Source organism: Gossypium arboreum, chromosome 4, assembly GCF_025698485.1.
Source record: "Gossypium arboreum isolate Shixiya-1 chromosome 4, ASM2569848v2, whole genome shotgun sequence".
Taxonomy (NCBI): Eukaryota; Viridiplantae; Streptophyta; class Magnoliopsida; order Malvales; family Malvaceae; genus Gossypium; species Gossypium arboreum.
The window spans coordinates 24,667,442-24,688,773 of NC_069073.1; the positions used below are offsets into that span (position 1 = coordinate 24,667,442).

At 34.9% G+C, this 21,332-nt stretch overlaps 4 protein-coding genes and 1 long non-coding RNA gene across 14 annotated transcripts; 2 read left to right on the forward strand and 3 right to left on the reverse strand.

Annotated features, from left to right (window-relative positions):
* The first annotated feature begins 1,796 nt into the window (after nt 1–1,796).
* Nucleotides 1,797–3,478, forward strand: LOC108460900 (probable adenylate kinase 7, mitochondrial). Its single transcript, XM_017760597.2, has 4 exons — nt 1,797–2,282; nt 2,544–2,672; nt 2,783–2,938; nt 3,078–3,478. Exons 1-4 carry the CDS (start codon nt 1,929–1,931, stop codon nt 3,234–3,236), a joined length of 798 nt encoding a protein of 265 aa, XP_017616086.1. The 5' UTR covers nt 1,797–1,928; the 3' UTR covers nt 3,237–3,478.
* On the reverse strand, nt 3,436–8,984 carry LOC108460899 (probable inactive leucine-rich repeat receptor-like protein kinase At3g03770). 3 transcript variants are annotated; one of them, XM_053027081.1, is made up of 10 exons: nt 7,818–8,194; nt 6,935–7,105; nt 6,759–6,816; nt 5,273–6,676; nt 4,998–5,131; nt 4,577–4,820; nt 4,248–4,459; nt 4,145–4,170; nt 3,928–4,039; nt 3,436–3,752 (listed from the first exon to the last, which is right to left on the reverse strand). In XM_053027081.1, the coding sequence occupies exons 4-10, from the start codon at nt 6,615–6,617 to the stop codon at nt 3,528–3,530; spliced, it is 2,298 nt and encodes a 765-aa protein (XP_052883041.1). In that variant the 5' UTR covers nt 6,618–6,676; nt 6,759–6,816; nt 6,935–7,105; nt 7,818–8,194; the 3' UTR covers nt 3,436–3,527. The 3 variants fall into 3 exon arrangements, with proteins under 3 accessions (XP_052883041.1, XP_017616084.1, XP_017616085.1); XM_017760595.2 differs by lacking the exon at nt 7,818–8,194 and having other exon boundaries at nt 6,935–7,732; XM_017760596.2 differs by having other exon boundaries at nt 6,759–8,984.
* A 104-nt stretch (nt 8,985–9,088) lies between these two features.
* LOC108457858 (3-dehydrosphinganine reductase TSC10A-like) lies at nt 9,089–11,728 on the reverse strand. Its single transcript, XM_017757038.2, has 4 exons — nt 11,081–11,728; nt 10,802–10,949; nt 10,207–10,497; nt 9,089–9,430 (listed from the first exon to the last, which is right to left on the reverse strand). The coding sequence occupies exons 1-4, from the start codon at nt 11,591–11,593 to the stop codon at nt 9,423–9,425; spliced, it is 960 nt and encodes a 319-aa protein (XP_017612527.1). The 5' UTR covers nt 11,594–11,728; the 3' UTR covers nt 9,089–9,422.
* A 1,217-nt stretch (nt 11,729–12,945) lies between these two features.
* Nucleotides 12,946–19,314, reverse strand: LOC108460332 (protoporphyrinogen oxidase, mitochondrial). Of its 8 annotated transcripts, none has more exons than XR_008281638.1 (20): nt 19,086–19,314; nt 18,940–18,979; nt 18,638–18,773; nt 18,444–18,509; nt 18,003–18,053; nt 17,828–17,884; nt 17,537–17,613; nt 17,383–17,419; nt 17,099–17,164; nt 16,860–16,900; nt 16,170–16,299; nt 15,246–15,425; nt 15,005–15,079; nt 14,715–14,838; nt 14,516–14,624; nt 14,341–14,415; nt 14,096–14,202; nt 13,768–13,892; nt 13,271–13,326; nt 12,946–13,186 (listed from the first exon to the last, which is right to left on the reverse strand). XR_008281638.1 is itself a non-coding variant. In XM_017759787.2 (19 exons), exons 1-18 carry the CDS (start codon nt 19,174–19,176, stop codon nt 13,783–13,785), a joined length of 1,572 nt encoding a protein of 523 aa, XP_017615276.1. In that variant the 5' UTR covers nt 19,177–19,314; the 3' UTR covers nt 12,946–13,153; nt 13,768–13,782. The 8 variants fall into 8 exon arrangements, 4 of the variants coding, with proteins under 4 accessions (XP_017615276.1, XP_017615274.1, XP_017615275.1 ...); XR_008281640.1 differs by having other exon boundaries at nt 12,946–13,153; nt 13,241–13,326; XR_008281637.1 differs by having other exon boundaries at nt 13,271–13,435.
* A 124-nt stretch (nt 19,315–19,438) lies between these two features.
* Nucleotides 19,439–20,032, forward strand: LOC128291772 (uncharacterized). Its single transcript, XR_008281641.1, has 2 exons — nt 19,439–19,865; nt 19,949–20,032. It is a non-coding gene; the product is annotated as an uncharacterized LOC128291772 (long non-coding RNA).
* The last annotated feature ends 1,300 nt before the right edge of the window (nt 20,033–21,332 follow it).

Genomic DNA, 21,332 nt, shown 5'->3' on the forward strand with positions numbered 1-21,332 from the left:
GAAGTCATAAAGAATGGCGTCACCACTTTAATATATCATATTTTTTTTATATATAGTGATTGATTTTTTTAAAATTTAAAATTAAAATTAGTACTTTATTTGGTGGAGACATAGAGAATGGCACCATCACTTGACTTTTTATTTTTAGTTTTTCTTTTTATTAAAGGTGGTGGCGTCATTCTCTATGGCTTTACCAAAATAATTAATAATTTTAGTTTTAAATTAAAACTAAAAATAAAAAGCCTAAAGGTGGTGGCACCATTTTTTATGGCTCCACCAAATAAAATACTAATTTTAGTTCTAGGGTTCGTTTGTTTACATGTAAAAAAATTTGCGGAAAATATTTTTGTATTTTCTTGTGTTTGTTTCACAGAAAACAGTTTGGTCAACGAAAAATAATTTACAGGTCAACGTAAAATAATCCCTTTTTCCTATAAAATGACTTGCTGTTTTGAAAAGCGTAATTCATTTTCCGAAAAAGAGCTCATTTGGAGGTAATTTTATTTTTATATAAAATTAACTTAAATCAAACTTAATATTATTATATTAATAATAATTTTATTTTTAAAAATATTTAAAAATATTAATATATTAATATAAAATATTATATTTTTAATATTATTAAACATATATATTTAATTATTTATATATATTTAGTCATATAATAAATTATTAATATAATTAATATAATTTATTAATTTAATAAATTATTTAATATTTTAATTTTATTTTAATAATAAATTTTAAAAATAATAATTTTAAATAATATTCTTCCCATATTATTGCAAATATTCAATATTAATATTTTAATAATAAATATTTTGTAGTATAAAGGTTAAAATCATCATAAGTCTATATACTATTCACAAATTTACAATTTAGTCTTTGTACTTTTATTTTCAAGAATTTAGTCCTCTGCTTTTTAAATTTGAAAATCAAGTCCAATTGTTGACATTGTTAAAAATTTTTACCAATTTTGTCGATGTCACATTTTAAATAAAAATACTCACTTGACAGTCATGTAACTAAAAATGACATTGTAATGAACTTAAATTTAACAAAATATTTTTAATATATGTAAAAAATGTAAAATATAAATTTATAAATATAAAATAAACTCGATTAAATAATGAAAAGATAAGAAAATCTCAAATGTATGTTTGTTTCATTAAAAACAACTTTTATGAATTATTTTTAAGAATTCTATCAAACAACAGAAAATATTTTACACAGATTCATCCAAACACTAGAAAATATTAACTTTTCCAAGAGAGTAAGTCATTTTTCGAAAATCATTTTCGGTGAAACAAATAGACTTTTAAATTAAAAAAAATCAATCACACCATTTTCAGTGAAACAAACACACCTTTAAATTTTAAAAAAAAAAACAATCATTATAAAAAAAGTCTGACATATTAAAGTCTACCGCTATTATTTATTTTTTGGCCCTCGAAATATTCAAAAATGTTGATATTAGACTGGTACTTATATATGTGGCGCTAAATAAATTGACTTCATCCAAAAAATTAATTTTTAAATCTTAACCGCCAATGATTGGCTAACATGACAAGTGAGTTATGTCAATCGTTTTTACTTCACTAATTTTTACTATTCATTTCATATAATTTACGTGCATAATAAAAAAAAAAAGCCATTTTTATAATAATAATAAATTTCAAGTTATTTTTATAAAAAAACCCAGTTGGTCCGACTTGTAAAATTATAAAAATATATATAAAATAATATTAAATTTTAAATTTAAATATAGTAGAGGATCAAAACTAAAATTTAACCATGTTCAAAATTAACGGGCACGTGTAGTTGTCACTGTGTGGATTTCTCTATTACAAATGAAGAATGAAACCTCTTCTTTTTCGTTAGCCCTCTCCAACATTTCCTTTTTGTTTCCTTAAAACCCTAACGCCTCCATGGCATGGCTACCCAAACTCCGAGTTGCCAGCGCCTCTGTTGCTTCATCCGCCGTCAACCCACTCCGACGTTGGATCCGAGATATCGGATCAGCCGCTGCGTTGGAGCTCGACTACGACTATGACTACTACGAGTATGAGCGAGCTCCCCGGGATAGGCGCCTGCCTCAGCAGAAGCTTGATGTGGATGGTTCAGTGCCGGAGAGGGGAGTCCAGTGGGTGCTTATAGGGGAGCCTGGAGTGAAACGCCATGCTTATGCCGAGAGGCTTTCCAAGCTTCTAGGAATCCCTCATATTTCAATGGGTTCCCTTATTAGACAAGAGCTTGATCCTTACTCCTCTCTTTACAAACAGGTCTTTTTTTTCTTTAATCTCTGCTAATTGAAATTTATTCCTTTGTTATTTTCTAGAAAAAGATATTGTTTCTTTAAAGGTTTGAATGGTAATTGGTTTTAAAGGTACCCTCTGTTATGGAAAAACATTGGTTTTGGTGTGCAAAAAATTGCTAAGAAATTCGGAGATAGTCTGGTTAATGAGCTTTTACAAGTGTTCACGCTGATTATTACAACTTTTTAAAATATATAATGTAGTCAAAAATATTAATTTGGTCTTTAGGTCGTAAATGCTGTGAATGAAGGGAAGCTTGTTCCAGAGGATGTAGTTTTTGCTTTACTGTCTAAGCGACTTGAAGAAGGTGAAAATGGTTTCATTCTCGATGGAATTCCTCGCACCAGGCTCCAGGCTGTAAGTCATCTATGATTTTGATATTACAATTGTGGTTCTAAGATTTTTTAAAGCTGAATGAAACATTCTACAATAGGTTCTGTCACTAATTATGTTTTTACTTTTTACAGGAAATTCTTGATCAAATTGTTGATATTGATTTGGTTGTGAACTTTAAATGTTCTGAAGAGTACATGAAGATGAGTTCAGAAAGTGAGCTTCTTCACATTGGCAACTCCAAAGGTGTAGAAAGTTCCTTGAAGAAACTCCGTGTATACTCAGAGCAGGTAATTATTGTTTGATATGGTTGTTGTCTAATGACAACCTATCATGGTTATCGTTGTTAGGGAGCCAGTGTATGATTCTTTGAGTTGGATCATGGAAGGTGGAATGTATCTTCTAAACCAATGCTCTTGATCTTCACAGGCCAAGTCAGTGGAGGATTACTACAGTAAGCAAAAGAAGCTTCTCAACTTTCGGCTTGCTGGTGCAACAGGCGATGCATGGCAAGGCCTTTTGGCTGCACTACATCTCCAGTATTCGCCTATTAATGCTCTCAGCTCTTCACCAAAGCTGACAGCTTAAACATCGTTATTTTTCAGATCAAGTGGTCAATTTGATATTCCGGCGTGGTAGTAAATATGTACGTGTGGCGAACACCCAAGTTGGTGATTTGCCTCGAATTTTTGTTTCCCATTTGTGAGTTACTATGCAATATAAAAGTATGTAATGCAGTTTTGGCCGAAGATAAAAGAGTGGAGATGATCATTGGCCTGTATGACCATTTATGATATAATGAATTCATTGTCATTTTTTGTCGTGAATAAGATCTTTTCTTATAGAAATGAACAATCGAACATCAGGTGTATCACTAAACTATGATGTAGAATCAGATTTCTGATCAGCATCAGCTGTCGCTTGAACTTGAGCTGCATACTGCAAGTTCCAAAGAACATCCTCGAAAGACGGCCGAGATGATGGTTCTGGACATGTACATTTGCGTGTAATAGATACAATGATCGATAACGACTCTTGTGAGCTAGTCATTAACACAGCTGGATCCACAATTCGCTTTCGGCCATCCTGGCTGCCAAAGGATGCCTGTGATATGTAATACAAGATATTTAGAAGTAATACCTTTCTCCAATTCTGAAGGAAAAAAGAAACAACAGAAAGTTCCAAAACTGAACACACTTTGACTGTGCATTTGACTAGCCATTATCATTGTGGTAAAGTTGTGTTAATGGACTTCATAGGTGAAAAATAAGTTCCTTACCATTTCATTTAAAAGAAATGTTTCTCCTTTTCCACTCACTATAGGCCCAACAAGAGACTCTAGTAATATAAATCCGAAGTTGTAAACATCATCCTCTAAAGTTTGCCTTTGGCTGCAACAAAAATTTAAATTAGAATGTTTGAGGGGCATGTCCATCCTTTTATGTAAAGATGGAAGTCCAATTTCATTCATGGTTGCAAGCTGAAAGTATGGATACCTAGACTTTAAGCCCCCTCCCTTAGCCTGCAGAAGAACAAAATGTTTCAGGGTAGTCACTCTAGACCATGAAATCTTTTCCTATGCATAGCTAGAAAACATACCTCTAGTTTTTCATTGTCCTCCAAGATGATAGACATCCCATAGTCACACAGCTTGGCAATTCGATGCTCGTCCAGCAATATATTATTGGTCTTCAATCGGTTATTATAAACACCGGGAATAACCCCAGTATGAAGGAAATGTACAGCCTTGGCTACATCAATTAGAATTGCTAATCTATCCGACCACTTAAGAATCTTCTCTGGACAACTTTCTGCACTTTGTTTTTCCAGATTGTGGTTTTCAAAGCTCAAAATCCATTAGTATACATTATAGGTATGCAATGTTTATGTACAAATATAATTTTGAGTTCAAAAGTTTCAACACTGACCTGACAGATGCATACGATAATTCCCATTAGGCACATACTCATATACAAGGAAGACTTTGTTTGCAAAGGGATCATCTTGTACACCACCATCAATGCAGTGCCCCAAAAGGCTTACTAAATGAGGATGATGAAGCTTTGAGAAGAAATCAAGCCTAACTTTAAGGTTTTGAATTGAATATCTCTTCAGTAAATTCAAAGATCGAACGGCAACATAGGTTCCATTCTCCAATCTTCCTTTGTATAGCTGAGAAAGAGAAATAAATGTAAGTCAGATATGTCATTGGTGATCTCACTGACCAAGGCAAAACTTCAAGGATATGGTGTTGGTGCCAAGGTTCCATTCAATTCTGGAAACTACTTGATTGACAAAACAAAGTCATCTAAATTTGATAAGTTCTTCAGTTTTGACTTTTGAGGATACCTTCCCAGCAGGGCTTTCACCCATAAACATTGATGAATCGAAATTATTTGTGGCTTCCTCCAACTCTTCTGAGGAAAACAGTCGAGATACCGGAGAACCTTGTGTCCCTAGCTTCATAACTTCAGAAATGAATCCTAGACAAATGATATTGCACAATTAATAATTAACATAGTAACTCAATCTTCACCTTGAAACACTATAAAATAGTGATAGAAATCATGATGAATTCCCTTCTAATAAGTTACTACAATATGAAGTTGACCTTTATTGCTTACTAGCATTTGCAAGAATGTCAGGTGAAACCCCGGTTGTTGGATTCTCCTGAACTGCCTTTTGCTGTATATGAGTTTCGAGAGTTTTCCTTTGGAAGCATCTTCGAGACAGAAAAAGAACCCCAAATGCCAAGATCATCAGAAGAAGAATAGATCCTACTACAATAGCAATTAATAATGCTATTTTTCTTCCACTTTTTCTTGTGTTTGCTTCTTTACAATATGAACTTTGATGTTGTTGATGACCTTCAATGGACAAGCAATTCCCACCACATTTTACTGCTCTCTTGTCTGATGTATTGTCCAAGCAAAAAGGAAGCTTACCAACCAACTTGTTACTAGAAATATCGACAAACCCAAGTTTGCTACCACAAGTTATTTGCTCTGGAAGTGAACCACTCAGCATATTTGATGCCAAATTCAAATAACTGATGTTTGGCAAATCAAACAAGGCAGAGGGGGGTGTCCCACTCAGATGATTGAAAGACAAGTCAAGGTGCTGGAGATGAGTCAATATGCCAACTTGTGCGGGAATTTCACCTGAGAATAAGTTCTTACCAAGAAGAGCAGTAACCAATCCTCGTGGCATGACAGGCAGTTGGGAATCGAATTGATTCTCTCTTACATCCAACACTCGCAGGCGAGTTAAGCTACTGAAATCAGGCAGTTCCCCTGAAAGCTTATTATGGCACAAGGCAATATCTGTTAGGCTTGAAATTCTGCATATTGAAGAAGGAAACTGGCCCTTCAAATGGTTGCCCCTCAAACTTAGAACAGAAAGATTTGATAAAGAATCCAATGTATCAGGAATAGTGTCGTTGAAGTAATTGCCATCCAATGTTAGAGTTTGAAGCTTAACCATTCTAGATATCTGAGGGGGTATACAGCCAAACATGAAATTGGAGCTCAAGTCCAAAAGTTCAAGAGAATATAGCCTATGAATCTTATCAGGAAGAGGCCCCCAAATCCCAAGAGACACTAAACTAAGCACCCTTAAACTGGTTAACCTTGCCAATGTGGTAACTAAAGAATTAATGGAGAATGTCTCAGACAATGTTTTATTATGAATTGCATATCCATTGAACCCACTAACATTTGCAAGCTTATCTCCCCTAATCTTAAGCTCAGTGACAAAATTGTCCTGGCAAGATATCATCATATGTGCCGTTGCAGCCAAGTCACAGAGGCTCCCATTGTAATTATCTAGAATTTGCAGCTGTGAAGGATACTCTAAATGCTTCCTTATTTGCAGAAAAAGTTGAGCTTGATAAGCTTGCAATCCTTTAGTAGTTTGGAAAAAGCAACTCCTTGAAAACAATACAAGAACAAGCAAGTAAAAGTAACCCATTGAACAAGCTCGGAGAAGCTACAAACGCCAGTTGTTGTCTAAAGAAGTGGATAAAAGCCCTAAAATTAAAACAGGAACGTTAAATGCAAAAAGAATCTGAAACAGACCTTGCAAAAGGAAGGTTCATAAGCAATGCTTTACCTGAAGGTTTAATCTCAAATTTCAAACGCCAGAAGATAAATTTCACTGGAGCAGAGAACTGCAAATATTGGTTGTGTGTTAAGGAGGACTTTTGACAGTAATTTACACTTATCCATATTCAAAAGCACACTTAAAAGCATAGGAAGCTGAAATTGAAGCAAAAGCAGGAGGAAAACCTGAAGAAAAAGGAATCTGGAAGACTAAAGATGGTGTTTTTCCCAAGAAAAAGTTCTACTCTTTAACTTCAGTCGAAAAAGAAAAGAATCCCAGTGAAGAGAAACACAAGAGAGCACTGGCAAACAAGCAACTCTCATGATCCAATGAACATCTCTCTCTACAGCAACTTTCTAAGGAAACAAACAACCCCCCAAAAACCACAACAAGGTTTAGAAAGGACCTTGAAGCGAACAGCAATGCAAGTGTTAATTTTAATATGCTTTGGCCAAGTTACTGTAAATGCAAGTACTGTTTATGCAAGTGAGATATTAAAGAGAAGTGGAATGACAAGTCTTCTGCCTGATGGCGTGCCTGCAAATATAATGGGAGGTGGTAGTTGTAAAGGGCGTATAAAATTGATAAGGCAATTTAATAGGGACAGGTGCATTAATGGTTTAGATCTTTGTTTTTTCTTGAAATAAGTGACAAAGCTAAGTGGGGACTGTGTTATATGTAACCAGAAAAAAAAAATGCTTAAGAAATGCAGAGATGGAAAGAGAGATAATACTGTATAATTAAATACCAGTAGTAGTTTTCATTTATTTGTTGGTTATATTGCTAATTCACCTTGGAGTTTTTGGATATTTATAACGATGCCATCATACGTGAAATCTGAAGCTGAAGTTCATGTGTTAATGTTCAACAGTAAGAAATTTACCGAGTATGGGAAAAAGATGAAAGCAATTTTTCAATGTGCTTTCGTGCAACTAAAACTAGTTACAGAGAAGATCTAAAGCAAAGGGCTTAATTAATGGGAATAAAAGCAACTTGTAGACAAACATCACTTTGCTAAATGTTTACGCTTAGCCATGGAATCTATAGTATAGATATGCTATACAACACCTTAACTGCCCATGCTTTGAGTTTGAATCACCAAAAGCCAGAATCCCCACTTCACAACCCACCTCATAAGAATTAATTGGAAAAAGAGGTTGGCTGGGGGGGGACGATGCAGCAGGTGGCTTCTGACTCGGTCAAGGCCATCCTCCTCCATAAACGTCATTGCAAATATCTTCTCATCAGTTTAGAGATAGCAAAAACATGACATTGACAAACAGATTGCTAAGTTTTACTGGTATCAATTCCTATACCCTACAAGCAGTATCTTGAAGGGTCAAAGACTCCCAAAAATCAAAGAAACATAACATTGATTTAAGCCCTTTATCTTCTACTGGTGTTGGATTGCTTGTAGCTTGTCTGCCTCTCTCTCCTGTACCTTTATCTAGTGGCAGTGGCAGTTTTTATTTATTTATTTATTGGGGAAAAGGGGGGGCGATGTTCAGTTAAAGTTTCAAAAGTCCTACGAAAATGAGACTGACATTCAAATTTCAAAGAATGCTTTTCTTTTTAATATGCAGCACATGACATACAAACTACAGGCTACTGGGCAGATCGACCTTGTTTTCCCACATCAAAAGCCAAAACAAAGATACAAGAAATAGTAAACAGAATGTAAGAAAATTTACCCCTGTACAATCAGACATTGTGAACCCCAAGAAAAAAGGGACCGGGGCGCCGGGGGGGGGGGGGGGATTTCGTTGCATTGCTTACTATTTCTACCCCCATTGTTTTTGTTCAAATTTTCTACCTTTATCCATTTGCCTGAACAAATGACTCTCAAAAGGTCAAAGCAACTAAAGCTGCCAACCATTTTCAAGCTAAAGCCTTTACACCTTGCAAGCCAACCACATATTAAGAGATTAAAAGTACGCTTTCCAAGAGAAAACATGGGATGAATGAAGATGCCTCTTTGTATCTCCCTAAGTGCTGGCAAATTCAGGTAGTTTCCTCTTAAAAAGCAGGAATGAGATATGGTAAAAAAAAAAAAAAAATGCCATTTGGATCATTTACATATAGCAGTTTAAATATATGATCATACAAAACGACACACTAAAGATCGAAGGCTATTAGTGCTATGCCATTGAATAATGGCACATAAGATTATAAAACTCCAGTTGACCGATATGAGGGGGACAAATCCACAGCGGATACCACGTTTACGGCCATACTTCAGTTCTTACTTCTCCCATTTAAATTCCATCTCTGCCAAGAATAAATTGTACTACTATGATAAAAATCAAATAATGCATATGAAATAAAGGGCAAACGGCCAATTATTTTCTCTATTAAAACCCGAATTACTTGGAAACACAATACATCTTAAGATTCAGCTGACAAGTTCTAATGATACAAACTACAACTTTCCAATGCAATTCAAAGCATAATGGCTCTAGCTATTCGCTTTATCAGAATTTGTCTCCTACCGATGTTTAAATTGAAAGCCGGAAAGAAAAAGATGTAACATAGACAAAAAGTTCGGGAAAGCTCTAGTTCCTGAATATCGAGTGATGAAATTTGTTATAGCCAAATATCCGCATCCATGATATCCTAGAAGTAAACAACAGAAGCCGGAAGAAGTAATGATGATCCATCTCGAGCACCAGAGGGCTATGTCCCTGAAATCAAGATGAAATGAAGAAAACATTTTATTATGATAAAAGTACTCCTTTAACAGTTTTGACACAATAGAAGGTGTGATCATCATGCACACAAGAGTAAACAAAGAATCAAGCATTGCAACTTTTCAAAAGAAAGATCATATTGCCATACTACAAACCTTGAACACTAAATTCTTGAAGGCCAATTTTCCTTGGTAAAGTGAACATGGTATACTTTGAGGTTTTATAATTCATATTCTGATTAATGATGGTCTTTACCTCCTATAAGTGAGTATTTGCTGATACCAAAAGACCATCGATCTTAGATTTCTGGTTCTCATGATTTAGAAGGGGAAAACTATCATTTTATGTTTTGGCAAGGAATTTCATACGAAAATAAAACCATCTACCATATTAAACTCCAAATACAACGCTGTAGTTTAAATTGCTACCAACTATAAGCTTTTAATAATGGAACATAGGGAATTAAACCTCTTTAGGGCATTATTCCTAATTACTGAAGGCACTGCAAATTAGACTTCATCAATAATGATAGATAAGAATCGAACACAATATTCTCATATCCTCGATTGCTAAATCCTAAGGACAATCTAAATACTTAAAAAAGAAATGATGTTCCTTGAAAATAATCACATATAGAGTTCTTGAGCATTCAAAATGAGATTAAGATAGAAACAACTTAAAGAAATAAATAGACAACTAACGCCAATAAAGCATGCACTTGTATCTTTACTCCTGTGTATAAATAGACAAATCTATAATTGCAAACTTACTATTTTTCTTTGCATGCCAATTTTCTATGGTCTGATACCAGTTCCATTGGAAAAATAAACCTACAAGACGTAAGACACCGACAGAAGCCACCTCAATGAATGCCATTAAGAAAGATCTTTGAGGGGATAAACCAGCAGTAGCTATAGCCAGCATGTGCCCCTCAAAGTTGCAAGGGACTGTGAAACTTCCAGATTTGATGCCATCTAAAGCTTTCTTGGCAACTTCATCAGCTTTCATTGAACCAGAGGATCCCGCTAGCAATTTTGTGAGCTCTGGTCTAACTTCATTTTCTGCAAAAGGTCAGCTCATAGTAAATAAAATGCAAATGCTCAATAAATAACACAACGAGCTATACACGTCTCGAAATCAAATTTACTATTGAGAAACACAATCAAGAGTGAGAGGCCAGCATCATGTTCCACAAACCAACAAAAGTCATCAATTATTCGCGCTCAAGATAAACTGAAACTGATTGCTTATAAAGTGAAACGATTACATCTCACAACTTCACAAAATGCAACTGTCTGATTATAGTAAATACAGGTTTGATGCCATTTAACAATATAGAAGGCTCAAAGATAAGGATCTCAAAACCTTTCTCAAAACCAGGAGTGTCGGTATCAGGTGGGTATACAACAGAGACATGGATATTATCCGCAATAACCTCCTGCTGCAATGCTTCTGCTAAGCCCCGGAGTCCAAATTTACTGGCAGAGTATGCTGTGTAACCATAAATTCCCACCTAAACATCCACATTACAGAGCTCAATTAGAAAGCAAGAAGGGAAATCATTTAAAAGCAAACAAAAATTTTATAAAGAAAAAACAATCAACAAATGTTAGAAAACCCAATTCAATGATTTCAGATACTGACCTGACCAGCTTGGGAAGAAATAAGAGAGATGGAAGCGGGCAAACGGTCCTTCCTCTCCTTCATCAACGGCAAAGCAGCTTTGATGACATTAAAACTCCCCATGAGATTCACATCTATCATAAACTTGATCTCATCCAATCCCTGCTTCTCAAGCTCCTGGGGCACAAAAACCCCCTGGTTAACTACCAGGACATCGATCGGTCCGGCATCGTTAACCGCCTTCTGGACAGCGTCGTGGTCACGAACATCAGCAGAAAATATCGCAACGTCGAGGCCGGAGGAACGGCGAATCGATTCTTTGGCTTCTTGGAGTTTGTTAAGAGATCGAGCTAAGAGTGAGACTCGAGCTCCCTGGGAAGCGGCTTGTTGGGCTAAGGCTAGCCCGATCCCGCTTGACCCACCTGTTATGAAGACGTGGCGGTTCTTTATTGGGATAGTGACTGGGCGGGGACGGACGATAAAGTAGAGGAGGAGGAGGAGGATAGGGAGCAAAATAAGAGAGAGTAACACCATTCCCGGCGGTGAATCACGGCGACGATTCTGGTATTACGCTTTTTGCTTTTGAGCTTAACTTCCTTTTATAGCAGAAACTAGTATGTATGCTTCACCGCTCGACATTACCGAATCTATTTAATAATTATCTTTTATAGAAATTTAATGGCTTAAAAAGTAAAAAAAAAAAATTTGAATCAAATTGGGCACTTAAATTTCAGCATAAAAACATCCTCATACTTTTTAAAAAAAACAATTAACCCACTTTCTTTTCCACTAAACTTGAGCTTTTAAAATACATTAAAAAATCTTCAAATTTTTAAAAAAATAATTAAATCTTTGTTTTTCTTTTACACTTAATTAGGTAATTGCACTATTAAAATATATTAAAAATAACATTTTATCTTTATCTTTCACTTTTAAAGTTAACTGCTCTTAATGAATTATAAAAATAGAAACCAATAAAAGTACTAAAATTATTAAATTTTAATAAAAATATAAAAATATATTTAAAAATTATAAAAATCATAAAACATATAGAAATATAAAAAAATTAGAAAATTGTATAAATTCATAAGAAAATTATAAAAATGTAAAGAAATATAAAATTCATAAAAAATATAAAAATTATCGTATAAAAAGAAGTATTTTATAATTTTTCTACAATTTTATTAATTTTTATTTTTTATCATTTTTCGTCACATGTCACGCTATGTTGTGACAAATAATAGCTTTAGCTGAAAAAAAAAAACTAGAGGTCGTTAACTTTAACAGTCAATGGTCAAATAGAATTTTTGATGTATTTTATAATTTTTAAATTTTTAATAAAATTTAAATATTTTTTATATTTTATTAAAATTTAATAACTTTTATAACTTTTATTGATTTTTATTTTTATAATTTTGCCACGTGTCACTCCGTGGTTGTAATACAAAGTGAGTTTAACTAAAAATTTAGGAACAATTAACTTTAACAGTCAAATAGACTTTTAATGCATTTTAACAATTCAAGTATCTAATTAAGTATAAAAAAAAAATAAGGACTTAATTGTCTTTTTCAAAAAATATGAAGACCTTTTTATATATTTTGAAAGTTTAAACATTCAATTGAGAGCAAAAGAAAAAACAAGAGATTAATTATTTTTAAAAAAAATTTGAGGGTTTTTATGCCAAATTTAATTAATACTATTTTAAAAAATATCAAAACATTAAGAAAATATTAATTTAAAATTATCCTCGCACGCACAAATCAACGAATATAAATGTTGGACGTAATTAATGGATTACTTCCATTAATTACTTTTTAAATGTTCTATAAGTACTTTTTCTTTGCTTTAATTTTTTAAATTTTGGGGGGCCGAAAGGAAGCATGGATTTTATATCAAAACAGCATTCTTCAGATTTTGCAAACACACAATAACATGGCAAAACATCTCAACAAAATCAAAATACACCTCTAACATTCACAGCTCTCCTTAACAATCAGTACCACTGCAGCTCAATACATCTGATGTTGGTCGATTCCAAGGGCAACGAGTGGTTGTATGGTTTATCCTTTGCTTTCTCCGCGCTTATAACTGGACTGGAACTTGCACAAAAATTGAGTGTGTATAAGCTGCATGTTCACACAAACTCTTAGCTGATGGCCAAGCAAGTTCAATGAGAATACCAGATCCAAAACCCTATCTTGGCTTACTACCATGGCTGCTCAATAGTCTATTGATGAAGTTTCCTAAGGTCCAAGTGGATAGGGTGCTGCAAGGTGATGTTTCAACCCATGCGGGGAATTAGAGTTTTTGTCTTTGTATCTTGTTGGCTTCTAGCCTCTCTTTTTTCCACTTAAAAAATGATATTAGACACCTATCTGTATTTGAATATATTTGAACTCATGTTATCCAAATTGTTGTAATAATAGTGATACCAACTGAATTAAAACTTAAATTTAACAATCTTAAATGTGTAACTCAATATAAAACTGTGTCAAAACTTGCATATCATATCAAAACTGTGTCGGAATAAAATAATAAAAAGTTGGTTGCATATCAAAGAACAAAAACAAATAGTGCAGTCTAGGAAAAGATGATCGCTTTTACATCATATAAATATATATATATATATATATATATATCCAGTATAAGGCAGTAGTAATACAAGAGGATTAACATCATAGATTAACCAAAAGAGGGAAATTCTTACTTCGATGGTAATCCATCATTTCAGCAGCTTGTCATGTGAAGATTCCAAATATGTAATTACATTATCCGCTGCTTTGCAACCAGAAGCAATCGATTTGCCCACCGATAATCCCCCTTTGTGGTTACCTACCAAATTCCAAAATAGTTCATAGTCCATACCAACGAAACAAAGGAACGAATCTCAAATATAAATATTTGTCCAACACAAAGTTTATTCAATTTTCTTTTTCAAGCTCGACTGTGTAGGACACGGGTACTTTTTAAGGAAAATGGAGAGTTTGGAATGTGTTAATATATTATAAACATCAACTAAAAGGGCAGTTAGTTACCTGCATAGAAGAATCCAGGGAGATCTCTCTCCATCTTTTCAATGGCTTCCAAGACTGAAGCATAGTTACGGCCATATAAGGGAAATGCCTTGCTCCAATAGAAATGACTGCCATTAGGAAAGTTTCGGGTAAATGTATGGTAGCTATACATTTAAAATTCAAAACTCCTCGTAGGTAACTTTTAAATTTTAACAAACAGACATTATAGTATTGTAAATAAAATGCTAAGGTAATGGTTAATGTACTTGAAGAATGTGGGTTCTCCCTCCACTCCCAACAACTGCTGAAGGTCGGAAGTAACAATATGCTTCAATTCATCTCTAAAACAATGGTTAACAGTGATAATTATTAGCAAAACAGTTAAACATACAATGAAGTATGAAAAAGTAAAGTAAAAGAACCAAATTTAGTTTTCGATACGTTGAGGCTTTTGCCAGCTCCTTATTTCGGTTTCCTCCAACAAAGGTTGTATAGAGATACAAATTATTAGGTGCACGATCAGGAAACATCACAGATGAAAAAAGTGTACCTGAATAAGAGCAAAATACATACGATGAAGGCACCAAGAAAATAAATACAAGTTAAATCTTAAATGCACTGTACCAGAGCCAAGCATTACCGAGAGTTTTTAAACCATTTTGCTGCTCCTTTGAAGGTATAAGAACTCCAAATCCTTCTAGGGGTTTCTTGACATTCTCCTTCTTAAAAGCGGTAATTATGACAGATAGTGGCATATAACTCACCTACATTTTAAATTTCAAAAGAAGATAAGCATACTTAAACTGATATTACAGCATATTTTGCTAATGCAAGGATTTGTGCACATCCCAGTCCATGTATATTGATAAGGGAACTGACACAACCTAATTCTAAGCATTTTTCCTCGTATAAAATTGCAGAAGCAAATACCTCAGGGATGAAGTTCAGTGGAAAGACATTTCCTCCTTTAGTAATTTTCATTTCTTTAACATTGCACACCGGAGCCTGCAATTTACAAGTTTATGTTCTGTTAACAATTATATGTTTTAACATATAATTATAAAGCATAGTAGTATAGATTCATGTCAACACACAAGTTGGTGTTCTTTTGGAAGTAGCAGTAAGAATAATTACTACAGATTGATTGTCTGCTAAACAAAGCTCAACTAACCGTCATTATTACAGCATCAAATGATGAGCCTTGTGAGCACTTGTCTCGATCAGAAGCATAAGAGAGAGACCAGTTCTCAGATGTAGACTTCCCCTCATGACTGTAAGATAATGACAAAACCTTTGATTTCAGTTTAAGCTCATCTTTGGAAAGATCTTTGCACAACATATCAGCAAGTGTCTGCAAAAGACATCAAAAAATAAAGGACTGTATTTAAGGGATGAAAGTCTGAGGCAATACATGAGACTATCAGTTAGATCTTGCTCAAATTATTGATCCTAAAAGGAAATAAGAAATTTTAGTAAAGCTAGAGAACAAGTATAACATTAGTTTGATTAAAACTGTAACCCTAGAACAACCTGAAGGATTAGAAATGGGCATGCAATCAAGTAGCCAGAATTAAGTAACATACTGTTGTCATTTTTGCATGCTTAAAAGATGCCATTGAGATTTTTGTGGGTATTACTGCACTTGCAAATAGCAATGTTATAATTCCAAAATATGTGTAACAGCTTTCATAGAAATGTTCTAGCATGCATTTCACAGAAAATTTTCCAGGCATTATGGATAGTATAATGACGTGGTAACCTTGCCTAATATCTTAAGCCTTCAATCTATTTAAAGCACATAAAAGATGTTCCACACAATAATTCATATAAACCTTCCTTCAAAACAAAAGAATCAAGAAAAGTAGTACTGAATCAACGATGCATGTTCATGGTAGGAAATATGCAGGATTTAAAATCTTAATTAAAGAACATTGAATTGAACTGTAAACTGTAAAAACAGTAGAATATGTAAATTACATAATGAATAAGAAACGTAAATCAGTTCAATATAGATAGAGTAAAACAGCAAACTTGCAATTGGCATAAATAAATAAACTTAGCTCACAACAGAAAAAGTTATCCATAAGTTCATTACCTGCATTCCACCCTGAAAGGAAAATGAGCAACGTAGAGCCTTTCTTTTCACTGAATTTTTTGTTTCTTCACGATTTGTCCTTTTGGCAGAGAATTTAGATTTAACTGCTCCAACAATGATAGAGCCAAACCTGACAAGCAAGAATCATGAAGAAGAATCTGTTAACAAGTAGTAAGCCCCAACTATTTTAAGAATATATTGGATCAAGATAAGAAAATTCACAATGCAGCTAGATATGGTTCTTTAGCACACATTGGCGGCAAACTTGAGTAAAGTACCAATACACCTAGTCCAAATTCAAATGTGCTCTTCTAACTTTAAACAAATATCATAGAGGCAAAAACCATAATTTGAGTATTCAAGATAAATGTTTTTACATGTAAAAGAATGACACATAAAATTGCAAAGAAGCAACAGTGCACTGACAGAAAAGTTCCCAATCGTGATATTATCAGCAGTGATCCCAGACCAAAGAGTATCGGTTTCATATTAGTACTAATGTTTAATCAGTCATCCAATGCCTTGGGAAAGTAAAAACAACTTCTTGTAGTCCTTCCTTTTATAATAAGCAATTTATTGGGTCTAGGAACAAATTTCCATCAAATATAAACTCATAATTTGAAGGGACAATTTTCAATTTATTCAGCCAAAAGTAATATGAAGGATAGAAGAAAAGTTACACAGAAATACCTTTGCTCAAGATCCCATAGCTCCGGAAAGGAATGGCACATCTGTTTTAAACGTAAAAAGGTGAAAAGATGAGAATGAAGCATCGGCAACAAGAGCCATTTCACAACTCAATTAAGGACCATAGCTCATGAAAACAGTGAAACACACTATTTCGTTATGTAAATAGAATGAAAATTAGGTGTATGCTTGCTTCCATGAAACTTGAATAGATTAGTCCAGATAAACGGTGCATTACTCACAGATAGAGATTCAGGATCTCCAGCACTTGTGCCAGCAACAAAGGGATCAACAAGGTAATCCACAACCTTATAAAACAAAACCAGTAAGTAAATTATCATAAAAAATTCAATCTTTTGCACTGTTTCAGGTAATCTTCAATTTTTTCTCAATCCAGCTAAGAATCAGTGTTCGCACAAGTCAATGCAGATCCCTCGTAAATAAAGAGAACCTAATAGAATACACTTGGTAAAATTATTTTGGAAAAAATAACATGGACTAAAGAAATTAGAAAGCAAAAGCATACCTCCTGCCCAAAATGGCGCTGAAAAAATCCTCCCACACTGCATGAAAATTGAGAACATACAGTAAAGAAACAAGGCACTTCTTCAAGCAACATGAGAAACGGATGAACAAAAGCATTTAATCAATAACTATGAATCCTAGATTGCGTTTATCACCTTTCCTGATTATAAGCATCAGATACTTTTGAGGCTTCACTGTTTCTCCACAGAAAAGGCTCCAAAATAATCTGAAACTGCAGAAGCAGAACTGGATTTATATAGGAATATTATGAGCAAAAGCTATTGGCAAGGAGGGAAAGCAAGCTCCACTTTACACCATGACTATTAGTCGATTCAAAAATAATATCACAAAAGACTGCATGCTAACTAATCCGATATGCTAATTGTTTAAAACAAACAAAATTTATGATCCATTCAATACGCCCAAAATAGTTCTGATAAACAAACCTTCGATTTTGCTGAAAGAATGCTGCTTGTGAATAATGAGAGAGGATTTGAGGGGATCTAACACAAAAAAAATCTTGTGACAACAGTCAGATCCAACATATCCCAGGGTGTAAGAGTCATACTTTGAGAAGATGTAAACTCAAATAGCAGTGAAGGTGGAACATTAGAAGCATACCAATACAGGCACGCCATTTCTCATGATATACCGCTTGTTCTGTGCAATTGGCTGCATTAAACCACCAATAATCAAGTTAATCAAGGAAAGTAATACTCTTATTTTTACTATCATCCTTCAGGAACTCCCAAGCTTTCAGTTGAACTTGAAAAGCAAGAACCGAAATAGGGGGCAGGTGGAGGCAGTCACCACCAACCCCCCTCCTCCCCAAAGTTCCTAAAAGTTATTAATGTTCATATAAAATTTAATTATATACAGTTTTTATGAGTTGAAAAAAACTATAATTTTATCCCCCAAAAAATTAAATATAAGTTGAAAATCCTAGTACTTATACTGTTGCAAAGACTGGGGTACTGAAGGATAAATAAACTTACAACTAATAGCCTCAAATTATCATTTACACAGGAACGGATAGAGCTATAGGAAACTAGGAACACTTACAACTTGTTGCTTATCTTGAATACCAAGATCATCAAACAAACTTCTCACTTCAATCTCAGTTTCAGTCTGCACTAATAAATCAAACATTCACATCAAAAAGCAATATCATCATTGCATTTTAAAATTCACAAGCGCATTTGTCATCTACTTAACCAGAAAAGCAATTAAAGCTTCTAAAAAGAAACAACGTTTACCATTGTATTTGCTCCTTCATCCCATATCAAACCATCCCTCGAAACACTTCTTAACTTCCCTCCAGCTCTTCCTTCAGATTCAAATACCGTAACATGTAAACCTTGTGATTTCAACTTGTAAGCTGCCGCGAGTCCACTTCATTATAGTCAAAAGTTAAATTAGCTAACTAAATTACCATTTCCAAATTCCAGTTTCTTGATAAATCATCTTTTACACCCGATCAAAAAATCAAAACAACTATACAAAAATTAAAAAGTTATAACGAGAAAAAATGTACGAAATGTAAAATTCGAAACCGTACCTAACACCAGCGCCAATGACAGCTACTCTTTTAGCAGAAGCTGAGAAAGGAACACTTCAAAAATCAGCACAAAAAACAAAAGCTAGATCATTGCGAAATTAGAATTTAAGATATTAGATGAGAGAGATAGAGATAGATAGGTGTACAGTGGTCATCTTTGTTTTCAGTTGACGCCATTTTCGTTCCGGGTTTCGAGATTCCCGATGCTAGCACGCAAAATGGGGCGATATTTAACATTCTTGTTCAGGTTTCGGCCCTCTTTGGGTCCGGTAATCTCCTTGTGTTTTGGGCTCAGCATTAACATTCTTCGAAAAGGATGTTAAAAGCTATCTACCAGCCCGTTTCTTATAAACACTCGCATCAAATTCTGCTATTAAGCTTAGCATGGACCAAAATTCGATTCGAGTTTCAATTTTGAATTATTCAAATTAAATTAATTAAATTAAAAATTTTTTGGTCAAAAAAAACAACTGGCATTCATTAAATGAAGGGGGTGGCAAGAGACAAACAACACAAACAGAATAACAGCACACGAAATGACAACCAAAACCAAAAAGAAACACACAAAACAGGAAAATAAAGCACACAGCAAAATCAAAACCAGAGACTGAAAAGCACCACAAGCCCCCAAAACAGACGCCTAAAGAACACCAGCTAACCGTTCCTCTTCTTCTCAAACCCATAGAAGCCACAAACAGAGGAAACTACAGCTTTGAACCACCCACGCCGGAGATTCAAAGAACCTTCTCCGCGACTTCAAAGCCCCAAAGCTCTCAGCAGTGGCGTCTCCAGTCCGAACAGTCTTCAGCCACCAGATTTTCAACAGAAATTGGCACCTCCTCAACCCAGAAACATGGTGAGGTCCGCCTGCGCCCCTCTAAAACCAGAGTGTGAGCCGCTCTATTAACAGTTCTCGGGACAAACTGGTAAGTCACTTTGTCCAAATATTTCTCAAGCCTCCGAATACTCTGAGGGATTGGTCTGAGTATGGATCTGTCTTCTTTAACAGTTGTTAGCTTCTTTATAATCGTAAGCGAATCCCCTTCCAAGATGACCAACCTGAAGCCCATATCAATCGCAAAAAGGAGAGCACGTTCACAGGCCCTGGCTTCTGCAACAAACGCATCTGCAACATCAGTATAGGGGTAAGTGCATGCACCCAAAATTAACCCCATATCGTTCCGGGCTAGAACAGCCACTGTAGAAGTATTAGAGTCTTCCTGAAAAGAGGCATCAAAATTAAGTTTAGTAAACCCAGAGGTCGGGGGTTGCCACAACGTAGACGCATTAGATAATGGGCTAGCCACTGGAACTTTAGGCAAACTCAACTCAAAAGCATAACCCTGCACAAAACCTACTAGATCCTGCTGGGAAAATTTTAAACCTTCATAAACCACTTTATTACGCGTAGACCAAAAGGCCCAGAACGAGATAACTAACAATTTCCTGGTAGCATTATCAGCTGTGATAAAAGTGTTGACTAACTGATTTTTCCCATCCAAGGTACCTAAGTTGACATCAACCGACAGGTTCAGCGAACGCCACAACTGCCTCAACACACCACAGGACCATAATAAATGATCAATATCCTCCGACACCTCCTTACAAAGAGGACAAACATTGGCAACCTGCACTCTTCGCTTCACTAAATTGCTGAAGTGGGGAACATAGTTGTTAAATAACCGCCACATGTGAATCCTTAGTTTAGCCGGACCTGTAGGTCCCAGAGCGCTCTGTAGAATATCTTGTAGAGGCCACAAGGTTCTGAATTGTAACCATAGAGTTGTCTATTTGTTGTAAGTAATACATGATACCCACTTTTCACCTGATGTATCGTAGCGCCAAACCATTACATCCTCGGCTTCAGAAGACTCAAGGGGAATGTTGAAGATACGAGTAGCTTGCTCATCATCAACAAATCAACGAATAATGTCCTTATTCCAGGTACCCGATCGAACATCAATTAATTGGTTCACAGTAGTCCAGTTAATATCTATACCTTGAACTGAAATCCTACTATTACCAGAGCCAGGTAACCAAGGATCGTTCCAGATATTCACATCACGACCACTACCAATACGCCAAAGTAAACTATCAGTGATCAACTCCCGAGCACCACATAAGCTTTTCCAGGTAAAAAAGGGGTAAGAACCAATCTTAGCAGCCATAATATTAGAAAACAGGTAATAACGGGCTTTAGAAACCTTTGCAAGAAGACAATCAAGCTGCATGAGCAAACGCCAAATTTGTTTAGCTAACAACGCTTTATTAAACAAAAAGAGATCCCGAAAGCCCATACCACCCTCAGATTTAGGAATGCATAGATCACGCCAACAACTCCAATGAATACCTCTAGTCGATTTACTATGAGACCACCAAAACTTGTTCAAAAT